The 14,327-nt window shown below is 37.9% G+C and overlaps 1 protein-coding gene across 1 annotated transcript in view; it reads left to right on the top strand.

Annotated features, from left to right (window-relative positions):
- ADAMTS5 (ADAM metallopeptidase with thrombospondin type 1 motif, 5) overlaps positions 1-14,327 on the top strand; it is a 79,377-nt gene that overhangs the window by 52,386 nt on the left and 12,664 nt on the right. Inside the window, exons 4-6 of the mRNA XM_006872478.1 lie at positions 8,354-8,637; positions 11,373-11,556; positions 11,930-12,105. Of these exons, the coding sequence (XP_006872540.1) occupies positions 8,354-8,637; positions 11,373-11,556; positions 11,930-12,105 (644 nt within the window). The remainder of the gene's footprint in view (positions 1-8,353; positions 8,638-11,372; positions 11,557-11,929; positions 12,106-14,327) is intronic.

Below are 14,327 nucleotides of genomic sequence, written 5' to 3'. Positions count from 1 at the left end.
TGCCATGGGCTGCCAAAAGAACCATTAGATCCGTTTTGGAAGAAGTACAGCCAGAGTGCTCCTTGGAGGCCAAGATGGCCAAACTTCATCTCTCATACTTTGGACATATTGTCAGTAGGGACCAGTCACTGGAGGATATCATGTTTGGTAAGGTGGAGGGTCAGAGAAAAAGAGGAAAACCTCCATTGAGATGGAATGGCCAAGTGGCAGCATCGATGGACTCAAGTGTGGCAACAGTAATGAGGTTGGCCCAGGAGCGGGCAGTGTGTCATTCTGCTGTGCATAAAAATAAGATCGCTATGGGTCGGTACCAACTCGATGGCACCTAACAACAGCAACAATGTTATATGAAAGAGGGTTGTAATGAAACATATAAGACTCCTGGTATGGTGCTATAAGATCTCCACTGAACTGTGAGCCACAAGGCCAGCAGTTCAAACCCACCAGCTTCTCCTCAGAAACCTTATGCAGCAGGAATGGGGAACCTTTTTTCTGCCAAATTTATAATAACATTCTCAGGCCATACAGAATTTTCAAGTTAATAATTAGTCTGCTATATTTGGTCAAGCATTTAATTAACTCATCCCCAATGTGATGGCTGGAGTCCTGGTGTGGCTCTGTGGTCTAACGTGTCAGACTGCGAAGTCGTTTGAACTGTAAAGTCAGTGTTTCAGGCTCACCAGCTGCTCCTTGGAAACCCTATAAAGAGTTGTTTTGGGTCGGAATCAACTTGATGGCACTTAACAACAACAACAAATGTGATGGCTGGAGTCCCGATGTGGCACTATGGGTTAATGCGCTGGACTGCAAAGTCGTTTTCAACTACAAGGTCGGTGATTCAAGCTCACCAGCTGATCCTTGGAAACCCTATATAGGAATGCTATGGGTCAGAACCAACTCGACAGTACTTAACAACAATAATGTGATAGCTGGAACCATGGTTGCCTTGTCAGGGCTAGACTAAATAATTTTGTGGGCCTTATGCAACCTGTGGTCCGAATATTCCCCACCCCTGCTATACAGGGTCTCTATGAGTCAGAACCAACTCAATGGCACTTAACAACAACAGCATAGTGCCATAAGGAGCCCTGGTAGCATAGTGGATTACGTGTTTGGCTGCTGACCACAAAGTTGGAGTTCAAATTCACTAGCTGCTTCAAGGGAGAAAGATGATACTTTGTGCTCCTAAATCAATTTATAGCTTCAGAATCCGTAACTGACTTGATGGCACACAGCAGCAATATGTCGTGGTTGTCAAGTGCTGTTGAGTCAGTTTTGACTCATAGCGACCCTTTCTAGGGTTTTCCAGGAGATTCAGGTGGGATTAACTATTGACCTTTCTGCTCAAACCGACTTTGTGGTCCAGTGCATTATCCTGCACTGCCACACCAGGACTCCAGCAACAACATAGTGACTTTTTTTTCCTTTTTTTTTTTTTTTTTTAATGTACTTCATCATTTAACAGATAAAATTTTAAATTTAATTGGCATTCCATCTGCTAATCAGCTGCTGGGGTCCTGTTGTGGCACTGTAGAATAAGCACTAGGCTGCTAAATGCTAGCTCAGTGGTTCAAACCCACCAGCCACTCCTCAGAAATCCTACACAGGATTACTAAGAGCCAAAACAGACTTTATGGCACTTAATAACAACAGTAACAAAAGCAACTGCTAAATGCCTCAAGTAGTTTCACAAACAGGCCCCCAGAAGTACTTTTGATCAGCAACAGTTGTTTGTGTCTTCATTTCCAATGCACTTGTTATTTCACTGAACCCATAATTATTCATCAAAGAGTGGGCAAGTACACCAGTTTCTTTTTGAATGTTGCACATTCACAATATAGGCCAAAAAGATACACAAAGATAGGAAGATGATGATAAGAAATGAAAAGGGGGACTATGTAGTGTTGCCAGACTTCCTGGCATGAGTTTCATTAAGAAATTTAATTGATTTCTCTTGGTCATGGACATTGGTCCAAATGCTTAATTTCATGTTTGTGTATTAAAAAGGAAGAGAAAACAAACAACAACAAAAAACCACATTGCTAGAAAATACAGAAGAAAAAGTAGAAGACAAAACAGTTACCTTAACTGATACTTTCCCTTGATCATCTGGGGTCTTTGTGTGGTGATGTAGGATAAACACTGGACTGCTAACAACAAGATCTGTAGTTCAAACCCACCAATCACCCCTCGGAAACCCTCTATAGGATCATTTTGAATTGGAACCAACACGATGAAAAACAATTGACTCTAGAAGTCAGATATGTAAAACCAGAGATTTTACTTTCAAGTTTCCTAGAAGCTTAGTATATATTCCATCATCCTTTAGTGGAATTCTGTTATCCTGGATAAATATTCATTTATTTGTAGATCAGAAATGGTTTCATTTTTATTTAGTTATATTTCATTTTACTGTAAGTATCTAACTTGATGTGGCTATTAAATATATATATATATAGTATACATACAATAAAAGGAGCCATGGTGTCATAGGGAATTAAGTTTTGGTCTGGTAACCAACCAAAAGGTCACTGGTTTGAACCCACCAGCTTCTCTGCAGGAGAATGATGTGGTAGTCAGTTTCATAAAAATTACAATCTTGGAAACCCTTTGAGGCAATTCTGCTCCATTCTACAGGGTTGTTATGAATGTGCTTTGCTATGTATACAATTGTTTTTGTTATTGTTAAATACCTTCAAGTCAGTCTGACCCATAGCAACCATTTATAGGATTCCTGAAGCTATAAATCTTTGTGGGAGCAGAAAACCTCATCATTTTCCCTGGGAGTGTCTGGTGGGCTCAAACTGCTGACCTTGTGGTTCACAGTCCAGTATTTGTCCTACAGAGCCACCATGCTCCCTGTATACATACTATGCATGATTATATTTCTATTATTTTTATCTTACAAACAACAAATTTACATATACAGAATGTTAATTTGATGAAGGAAGGGAGGGAGCAAGGGAGGGAGAGAGGAAAATGAATAAGGAAGGAAAGAAAGGAGGGAAGAAAGGGCAGATGATGGAAGGGCAGGAGGGAGGGAGTTAAAAAAACAACAGCAAAGAAAATGCTGGCAGCAATACCTAGGTAGGATTTCAGACTTTTAAAGCTATGCAAAAGAGACAGAAATGAAATTAAAAGTAAAAGAATTAAAAAGAGGTCAGAAATGGGTTGGATGTCATTAGAAGTCAATATAAATGATACTGAAAAAAATAATCAATGTCCTTTTTCACCCTATCCCCCAAATGGAAAATATATATTCAATCTATTATTAGATGTTAAATATTTTATACCATATGATTCATAATCAACTCTATACTGATTTTTATGTTGTCCCCTAGCATAAATCTGTCATATGGTAAAAATCTCTGTACCTCTTTTATTGCAAAAGGACATAATTCTCCATAAAAATGAAATAAAGTACATGTTTGAGGTTCATCAAATGGATGCAGCAAAAATTCCTAATATAGAAAATTTGGGGATAATAACCAAGTGGCAATTTGGAAATAAATGATTTTTTATTTTTAGCAAGAAAAGGTAACTTCTGGATGTCAGCCAGGGAATACTGCAAAGCTGATATATTTTTAATAACAAAGCAAATGCATTAATCATTTTTTTTAAAATATACTTCGGTTCTAAGTCCGTCTTCTGCCTATGATTGATTGGAATACCTAAAATGGGGCTACAGCGTACCCAGTGAAAGAGCCTTCCTGCAGAGCCTTTGCAATACATAAAACTATAGGTAGAAACCGGAACCACATCCAGAACTCCAGAGATGAGAAATCTCCACTTGAAAGGACGAGCAGACCAGCCTGGAGCGGCTAGAAGAATAAAGGATACCTCTTGAAAGAAAGAAGGAAAAATGGAGGCAGATGGACTGTTACTACAAGAACAAACAAATCACTTCCCTAGGAAACATCAAGGCAAGAGGCCAAGTCTTCTCAATGCAAACCCCCTTCCAAGACTAAGACTCAACGGAAATGCACGCTCTGATTGGTGACCACACACATCATCGATGGGGGGAAGTGGGGTAAAAGCAGCAATGAAGCGGCATGCTAAGCCCCACGGTGTTCAGTGAACTTCTGTGGACCCAGTTGGAGACCTGGTTGGCAAGCAGTGTGAGGAGACCTGGGCACTCTTGGGCCCAGAGTCAGTGGCATGGCCACGGAGGACTCAAGAGGAGAGTGGAGCTACCAGCTGATGGGAAGAGAGGGCATGTGCACAGGAGCGCCCACACTTGCAGATAATACTCACTTGACCTGGACCAGATGACTGGATGATCAGAGCTCAACCAGGAGAAGAAAGAAGAGGGGGAAAAAAAAAGTGAGCTGATACAATCTGATGAACTTGACCTATCCCTATGGAGCAACAACTCAAAAGAAGAAACAAATCCTTACAGCAAGAATCATTCCCACCCCCTCCACACACAGAGTGGACAGAGATGGGCAACTTGGACATTGGATACTCAAATGGAGAGGGAGGGACTACAAAGGCAAGAAGTGACTGGCTTATAAGCTTTCAAGAGGGAACCTAGTGCTAGGGAGCATGGAGGAAGGCAGAATCTCCAGTGGGTACTAATCAATCTGTCTGGGCGGAGCTGATGTAAGGAAATACAGATGGGTAACTCGTGATACTGTAGTGAATAATGCTTATCAGGACGGATTATGAGGGTTGGAAATGCAAAGGTAGACATTTTGTAATAAGGAAGGGAGTGATTAATTCTACAGGCTAGGAGCAGAGGTCTCTGAGACCATCAACGGAGAAGAGCCAGCCAAGAGCGGGACCCTACCCAGAAAAACAGAGATGCCTGAGTTGGAGACAGAGATGATGACATGGAGTAATGAAGCAGCTGGGGACTTTGGATCCAGAGAGGGAAAGGGACTGTGGGCCGAAAACTGGGGGGAGGGGGAAGTGTAGGGGGCGGGTTTCTAGGATATACCCTTTGGTTGGTAGATGATGCATGGAGGGGATTGGAACCATGGCAATGAGGTGATATACGATGGAATGAATGTAAAACTAAAGTTCTCTCGTGTAAACTATCATATAACAATAAAACATTAAAAAAAAAAAAGAAAAATATACTTCAATATAAAGCTTTGAAAATAAATGCCACATCTTGAAATCTCCTTATTTATAAGCTGATTTCAAATTGTTCACATTCTACATTTATTTCCGCTTGTCATCTATCACTGAGGTGTAATGAGTTTCTATGGCTGTGGATCATAGGGAGATGGTGAGTTATTTTGTCTCTAGATAAATGAGGTAGCCATATGCCACATGCACCCACACATGTTAAAGACTTCCCAGCTAATATTTAGTTACCTAGTCTTACAGTTTATGCTTTTTAGTAAAGTAAAAAAGTTTCTTACAATAGCACTTTTGAAGAATTGGACAGCATTCTTGCTGTCTCAGAGATTTGTTGACAATTTTCTCACATCAGCAGTCTGACAATGCATTCCCAGGTTTGCACAATAATCTTTTTGTTTTTAAATATAACAATGAAGACTGTGTCTTTCATAGAGTTCTGAGTTAAGCCTAACTTTACTCTGTCTTCTAAACAAAACTTACTGAGTTTTACTATCATTCTTTCATACTGGCTTGACACTGTTTTTCTTTTAACTTGATGTTTTTATCCCAAAGTTCTCTTTGGCTACATACTTATTTTTAATGCTTTTTCTGGCTTGCCTTAAAACACTTACCTCTTCAAACGTTCTGGCTCAGAAGTGAAATAGGAACTTTGCTCTTTATTCATTTTCATATAATGCTTCCATCACAGATTGACAAATTCTAAGGTATTCCTTTTGAAGAGGCTTGAATGCAGTTTTTACATTTGTAATAAGCATAAAGCATGCTGAATGACCACCTCTCAGTGGAAAGTGTGCTTTGACTATGGTTTTCTTTTGTTGAATAAAAAGACTAGAATACATCTAAAGTATTATAAAAAGTATTAGGCATAATATATACTAAGTATCATATGTTTCATATTTTTTTTGTCATCCTTTGTATATCACTGTTGGCTCATTTCACCCTTACAGTGCCCCAGTGAAGAAAGAAACATTTCAAAAATCTTGAAAATAGATTAGGAGGCAAGAGTTCCACTTAATATTTAGACTGGACTAGACTTTCAATTGATGTTTCTGCCATTTGGCAGAATATGTATCACTTAAAAGTTCCTTATAGTGGTCCAAGTAGTTAACATGATTGTCTGGTAACCAAAAGGTTGAAGGTATGAATCCACTTAGAGTTATCTCAGAAGAAGACCTGGCAATCTGCTTTCAAAACTAAGCCATTGAAAACCCTATAGAGCATAGCTTTACTCTGACAGATACAAGATTGCCATGATTCATAACCAATTCTGTGGCAATTGGTTAACTGTCTACACATGCCTGTCCTCTAGTAACAAAATAATACAGCTATTAACAAGAATACTATAATATAATGTTGTTGTTGTTATGTGCCATGGAGTCGGTTCCGACTCATAGCGACCCTGTACAGGATTTCCAAGGCTGTAAATCTTTACGGGAGCAGAAAGCCTTGTTTCTCCCATGGAACAACTGGTAGTTTCGAACTGCTGACCTTAAGGTTGGCAGCCCGACTCATAACCACTAATAGGTTGTGATAAACAGGAAAGACTGTGAGAATAAAATCTTAATAATTTTGTAAACTTCATCTGTTCTTTATGTTCCTCAGTTTCTTCATCTGCAAAATAAGGAAGTTAATAGAACCTAATTTATAAGGTTTTCATAAAGAATGAATAAACTGTGTTGTTGTTTTGTATGCCTTAGAGTTGGTTCTCATTCATAGACACCCTGTAAGACAGAGTTGAATTGCCCTGTGGAATTTCCTAGGATGTGAATCTTTTTGTAAATAGAGCACAACATCAGGTCTTTTCTCCTGTGAAACAGCTGGTGGATTAGAATCCCTGACCTTTCAGTTAGCAGCTGAGCTTTTAACCATTGTTCTACAGGGTTTCTTAAAGGAACTGCTGTTAATAGTTGATAAATGCTGTTGAGTCAGTTCTGCACAAGGAACAACTGGTGGATTTGAACCACAGATCTTGCAATTAGCTAGCCGTCCAGTGCTTTCTCTACAACACCACACGAGGATTCCTTCAATGAACTACTACATATTCAGTACTAAGAACAATGTAATAATGATTTGTTGCTATTTTTACTGCTAGTCTAACAAATGTGTAGATCTTAGAATTGGGTAAACAAACAAAAAAAGATATGGGCAGCATGCATGCTAGCTAGCATACAACAGGAGAAAATTGAAGGTACTAGCTAATTGGGGCTGGAATTTTAGGAGTTTTTGAGGGGGAGATAAGAAACATTCAGGGTCTGAATTTACACCATCCATAAACCAGATTCCGTTGATTTTTCATTTCATCACTGTTTGCCCACTTACTGCCCAAGTCACCATGCAGTCGGAGCACTAACCTGATTTTTTCAAACACACTCCAAATACTCCACAAGCCCACCAATATAAATCTCAAAAAATAGTAGACAAAAATGGAAGAGACTAGACAAGAGTTAAAATATTGTTCTATACTCAAATTATCAGTTTGTTTCTTTTCTTTGCCCAGTATTTCTTTATTCTGTGAATCTTAAAAGCTTTCTATTAAAATTCTCACCAGTCTGGGAGAAATATTTTATTTAGTCTATCTCCTTCATTCTGAGTTCCCAGGAGAGGAATAACTGGACCTTTTTTTCTATATCTCCAGTGTTTGTTTTCTAGAACATCATAGGTGCTAAACAAATGCTTATTCAGTGGGTACAAAAATAAAGCAGGATTTTATAAAACAACAAACAAACACATAAAAAAAAGAATGAGGTTATCACCTGGTTGCTATTTATGGGATCAGTGGGAAGGAGATTTGAAATAGATGAGGAAGTTGGACATGGAGAATGGGTATAAATAGAGTGCCAAGAATGAACTCTGTTTCTGAAACTTGAAAAGTAAATGTTTTTATAAAAAAGTATCATTATTAAGTCCACTTTTTTATTTCCTCTAGGTCCATCTTGATTTCTTTTAGTGTCTCAATACAATGGATATTTTCACAGTTATGTGTTGTAAAGTAATTTTATTTCAATATGGCACTGCCAGCCACATCTCCACAATATTCGTAGTCTGGAGCTCATGCCCCAGTGAGAATCCTGGAGGGTAGCTGGTGAGTGCAAGAAGTCTCTTAGAGCCATATCCCTCACTGAGTCCCTTCTGCAGTTCTCCACGCTGGAGACTGGTTGGCGCATGATGCTCCCAAACCTGTGAGAATATTGCATGTTTAGGCCTGTGATTTTAGTGGTTTGAAACCTAAACATAAAGCAGTGGTCAGTCTTGGTTCTTCTTCTAGGTAACTGCCTGCTAGACATACCACGAAAGCAGATACTAGGCCCAGAAGAACTTCCAGGGCAGACATATGATGCCACACAGCAGTGCAACCTGACATTCGGGCCTGAGTACACGGTGTGTCCTGGGATGGATGTCTGTGCACGTCTGTGGTGTGCAGTGGTGCGCCAGGGTCAGATGGTGTGTCTGACCAAGAAGCTGCCTGCCGTGGAAGGGACACCGTGTGGGAAAGGGAGGATCTGCTTACAGGGCAAGTGTGTGGACAAAACCAAGAAAAAATATTACTCAGTAAGTGATTTTAATGTCACAATGCCTGGAGATCAAAGATCGGATATGTATGGGCACTGTCTTCAGAGTGTTTTATCTCCTACTTAAAATACTTTTCCTTTAGCTTCTATTTTCAGCTTCATCTACAGTAGGCATTCTCAGTAATCAAGTACTGTTGAAAATGCAGCCAGTAGGTATTCTTCACCTGTTTGATTATATCCTTTAACAATTAAATATATATTCCAGATTTGGTCTACTTGAGACATGAAGCAAAACAGGTTGCTCTTAGTTCTGATCTGTGGAAACGCCATATGTGTCAGAGTAAACCTGTGCTCCATAAGGTGGTTGTTGTTGTTTTTAATTGTAGTGCAAACATACACAATAAACATTTACCAATTCAGCAGTTTCTATATACATAATTCAGTGACATTGACTATACATTTCATGTTACACAATCCTTATCCCTGTCATTTTCCTAATACTTCTACTACCATTGTCATAGCTCTATGCACCTACAGGCAAAAACTAACCATTACTTCCTCTCCCCAATGCCTAGTAGCTACTGATAAGCTTTGGGGTATCTATGTTTGCTTATTTTTCTATACATGAGATCATTCAGTATTTGTCCTTATCTGGCTAGTTGATTTCATTCAACAAGGTTTATCCTTGTTGTGGCATGCATCAAAAATTAATTTCACATATAAGATTCTCTTATATGTAAATGTGCCACATTTTGTTTGTCCATTCATTTAGCAGAGATTTCAATGGCTGATTTTTTCAATAGCTCACCAGGCATTTCTTCCAAGTACTCCTAGGTAGACTCCAATCTCCAACCTTTTTAGGATAGCAGGTTTGAATCACAAGGTTGGAGGTTCAAGCTTACCAGTTGCCCCTCAGAAACCCTGTACAGGGTCAGTATGACTTGAAACCAATTTGACAGCACTTAACAACACAGTTGGGCACATTAACCAGGGACTTCCCCTATATTGCTTTTTTATAGTTTATTTTCAAACTTCCGTTAGTAAAGTTAATTAAAATACATTTATTTAAAGAGTTGGAGGAAAAGAGGAAGACTCCCTAGCAAGATGGATTGGCACAGTGGCAGCAGCACTCAAATGCAGCAGCTCAAATGTAGCAAGGATTTGGTACATGTGAATTTGGTACATGACTGGGCAGCATTTCATTCTGTTGTGCATAGGTTTGCTAGATCACAGTTCCTATTTGATGGCACCTAACAACAACAACACGAATATGCAATGAGTTTCAAAATGGTCTAACAAGTTAATCTAATTTTAGGAGCTAAGGTAACCTACATCCCTGATCACACACATATACACAGGCCAACTTCAGGTCAGCAATGGTCACCTTGATGTTCAAAGCTGTAGGTAAGCCATTATTCACTATCACTTGAAGGTTTTTCAAAATCCCTGAAGGAATGTGCCCATATTGTTGTTAAGTTGTTGTTAAGTGCTGTGGAGTCATTTCTGACCCATAACGACCCTGTATAGGGTTTCCAAGAAGCAGCTTGTGAGCTTGAACCGCCAACCTTGCAGTTCAAACAGCTTTGCAGTCTGGGGCATTAACCCACAGTGCCATACCAGGACTCCATATTAGCATTGCCTGTATCATTCAAGGACTCCTAATGTGGCACTGTAAGAACAGCACAAGGTTGACAGTTTAAACCCACCAGCTGCTCCTCGGAGTCCTATGCCATGTCTCTGTGAATTGGAACTGATTCTATGGTGCTTAAGAAAAACAGCCACAACATGTCTTCCAAGGAACCCTAGTAGTGCAGTGGTTAAAGTGATCAACTTTTAATCAAAAGACTGGTAGTTTGAATTCATCCAGCAACTCCACTGGAGAAAGATGAGACAGTCAGCATCTGTAAACATTTGTATCTTTGGAGGCCCGACAGAATAGTTCTACTGTATACTGCAGGGTTTCTATGAGTCAGAATCCACTCAAAAACTATGGAGTTAGTTTTGTTTTATGTCTTTCAAACACTACAATATAGCCATGTATTCTCAGGTATAGCATAGACAGCCAAAGGAAGTGATTCATGTAATCCTTTGGCACAGAGGTTAAGTAGTCTTTTTCCTTTTGAGGTCTCTCTGCTTCTGCCTATAGTGTTTCTAGAGTAATGGACTTTGGGTGTCATATAGGACTCATTCTTCTCTGTGATATGTGCCCCATATCGGTCACATTTCCTAACCATAAGGTTGGCTGTTATCTACTTAGGAATTCAGTCAAACATAAATTCAGTTTATGTATGTATCAGAGGGCCTATCATGGAGAAGGACTAAACAGGGAGAAAAAATACGCAAGCATAATAAAATAATACACAACATCATGCGAAATCTTTATCACTATACAGTTCTTTGAAGATTCAGGATCATAATGGATAAACGCTCTATGATTCCTAATGGAAATGTATATCATTTTTATTAATTATAAAGGCATAATTATAAAATGGTCCAGAGAAACCAAACGCTAATCCTTGCATTATTCTTAGTACTTCAGGAGAAACTTTCAGAATTTTTAGTGTCAAAAGGAAGTCAGAAAAAAATTAATTGTCTAGAATCATAAAGAGTTTACATTTCCAGGGCATTTCATATCCGAGGTCACCATGAAAGTGAACATTAAACTGAATCTATGAAGAAGGTTCATCATTGTATCAAATGCAAGTGATTTCCAAATGTACATTTTGAACATATTCCTCTCTTCTGAGTTGAAATGTCTTCTATTTTCTATTTCAGACATCAAGTCATGGCAACTGGGGGTCCTGGGGTTCCTGGGGCCAATGTTCTCGTTCTTGTGGAGGAGGAGTTCAGTTTGCCTATCGCCACTGCAATAACCCTGCACCCAGAAATAATGGTCGTTACTGCACAGGAAAGAGGGCTATCTACCGCTCCTGTAGTGTGGTGCCCTGCCCACCCAACGGTATGCTGTTCCCAAATGTCAGCAATTACTGTGTGCCAAGCATAGTTTGTATTCTAGCATTAGTAAAATAGGAACAGCTGGACAAATGAAATTTTAATCTATAACTGATACTTCCACCACTGTTCATATCAGTAAAAAATACATGGGTGATTTGAAAAATTGTTATGAACACTAATTTGAGAATTGAGGATTTGGAAGAAAATAGCTGCTGTTTTATCTATATACAGCTAGCTCAAATTCTTCAACAGTGATACATAGGAAGCTCTTCAAAACAAAAATAACATTTTTTTTCCTAAAAATTACTTAAATGTATCAGAATATACATAAGTTTAAGAAAAAATAAAGCAATAATAAGAACATGTCTGTTTTCTAGGTAAATCTTTTCGTCAAGAGCAGTGTGAGGCCAAAAATGGGTATCAGTCTGATGCAAAAGGAGTCAAAGTCTTTGTGGAATGGGTTCCCAAATATGCAGGTGTCCTGCCAGGAGATGTGTGTAAACTGACCTGCAGAGCTAAGGGAACCGGCTACTATGTGGTATTTTCTCCAAAGGTAACTACACACCAATTGCTGGAAACTGTGGGCATCCTGGGAGAAATTATTTGGTAAAATGAAGCCTTGCAGATGCAAAATTGACATTATTTTTGCAGTGATTACATTAGGGAGGGTTTTTGTTTTCACCTCTACGATATCCATATTTTCAAACTTTATGCAATGGATGAAATTATTTTATATACAAACCAAGTGAATGTTTTAAAGGTTTTTCACATATATATATGTATGACCTTTTGAAAAGTGAGGTGTTGTTATTAAGTGCCATCAAGTCAGTTCCAACTCATAGCAACCCTGTAAAGGATTAGTGAGTTTGAATTGCCAACCTTGTGTTTCTCAGTCCAGTGCTGACCCAAAAGTGAGATATGAACTTTAAAATAAGAAAAGTAGCTACATTTCCTATTTGTGAAAAAATTTAAGCAATTAGATTTTTTTTTTCAATTATAAAAATACAAGTAAACTTTCTTATGTTGTCTATCATTCATCCAAGTTTTGTTTGTTTAAATTCATGCAGATGGTTTCAAGATCATCTGTGGCCCAGATGTCTAAATAAGTCTTGCCTCCTTCTCATGAACCAATACCCTTTGAATGGTGTATGATTGAAATTATCTTTTATTTTTCTCAGTAGAACATTTTCAAATGACTCTACAGTTTTATTTCTTAAAGTCAATGTTATACAACAATTTAAAAAATAATGTTCATCTAATTTGTAAACAAGTGCTATATTTAAAGTTTATGAAACTGGCCTTTGAGTATTTATGATATGTTATTGACAAATAAATTAATGTATAATTTATATAATTTTAAATATAAGTATTTTGCTATAAAACTAACACATTTTTATTTCAAAAACATTACTAAGAGATAGGAACAACATCACCTATGTGTTTTTCTGCCATCTGAAGATAAAATAGATAAAATTTATTTTGGTTAATACAGACGCATGCACTCACTGACTCACATACTCACATATGTGAAAAGAGAGCATTTTGTATGTACATAAATTCAAAATGCCTATGCTTATTTATGGAGTCCTGGTATGGCACTGTGAGTTAATGTGCTGGACTGCAAGGTCGGTTTGAACTGCGAGATTGGTGGTTCAAGCTCATCAGCCTCTCCTAGGAAACTCTATTATATAGGGTCACTATGAGTTGGTACCAATTCACTGGCAACAAAAATGCTATTTAATGTGTATTCCCATCCACAAACCATACCACAATCCACACACATGCAACTGTATCACTAGTTCTTTTAAAGTGTTTTATACTCATATTACTTGATAATAGATTAATTTCTTTATCCAAAATATATATTTTCTCTTCCAAAGGTAATTTTCTTTGGATTTCCTAGATTCCTTTTTCTACGCTAATCTTTTATTTTGGCATCTAGTCCCTTAATCTCTTTATTTTGGGTATTTTACCATTTATCATATAGTAGGTAATGCATCCCACTCATGAGATGGTTTAGAATGTCAGGTTTAGGTTTTCAGTTTTTTTTAACTATAATAACTAATGTGCAGTAATACAAGGATCTCAATTCTCGAGCTAGCTCACTCATACTGAGTTTTCTGCCCCAGTGATAGTTCTCAGCACTAACTGAAAAGGTTGTTTCTCTTAAAGTAAAAATAAAATATCATACTGTGGGAGTGAAGTCTGCATACAAAAATAGAGATGATAAACTTGAATTTCCTAATGCAATTGCAGTAAAGCTCAAGTGCAATGAAAAATAGAAAATGCTTACCTATATTTATCCTAATTCTCTGGCCAAGATGCCAGGAATTTTCCAGTTAATTCTTATTAAATAAATAAATAAATAACTTTTTATTATGAATTGAGTGAAGCTTTACAGACAATATCATGAGTTTTATATTCAGCAAATTATATACTTTGTTTCATCTCAAAGATTGCAATCCCTTCCATGCAACAACAGTTATCCCATTTCCTTACTGTGGTTTCTATTTCCATTTCACCCAACATCCCATCCTTTTTCAACTATGATCATAGGTGAATGTTGCCCTTTTGATTTTGAATGATTGACTATTCTATAGTGAGCATATCTTACTAGTATTGTTGTTTCACCTGTGTACCTATCTATTGCCTGGCTGAAAATTGGGTCACAAGGATAAATTTCTTTTGAAACTCAAAAATTAGATAAAGGCCATAGTCTTAGGCTCTTCTAATCTCTTCCTGACCAGTAAGCCCAGTCTTTTTTTTTTTTTAATA

This window comes from Chrysochloris asiatica, unplaced genomic scaffold (assembly GCF_000296735.1).
Source record: "Chrysochloris asiatica unplaced genomic scaffold, ChrAsi1.0 scaffold00199, whole genome shotgun sequence".
NCBI lineage: Eukaryota > Metazoa > Chordata > Mammalia > Afrosoricida > Chrysochloridae > Chrysochloris > Chrysochloris asiatica.
This window is presented reverse-complemented; position numbering and strand designations above follow the sequence as displayed.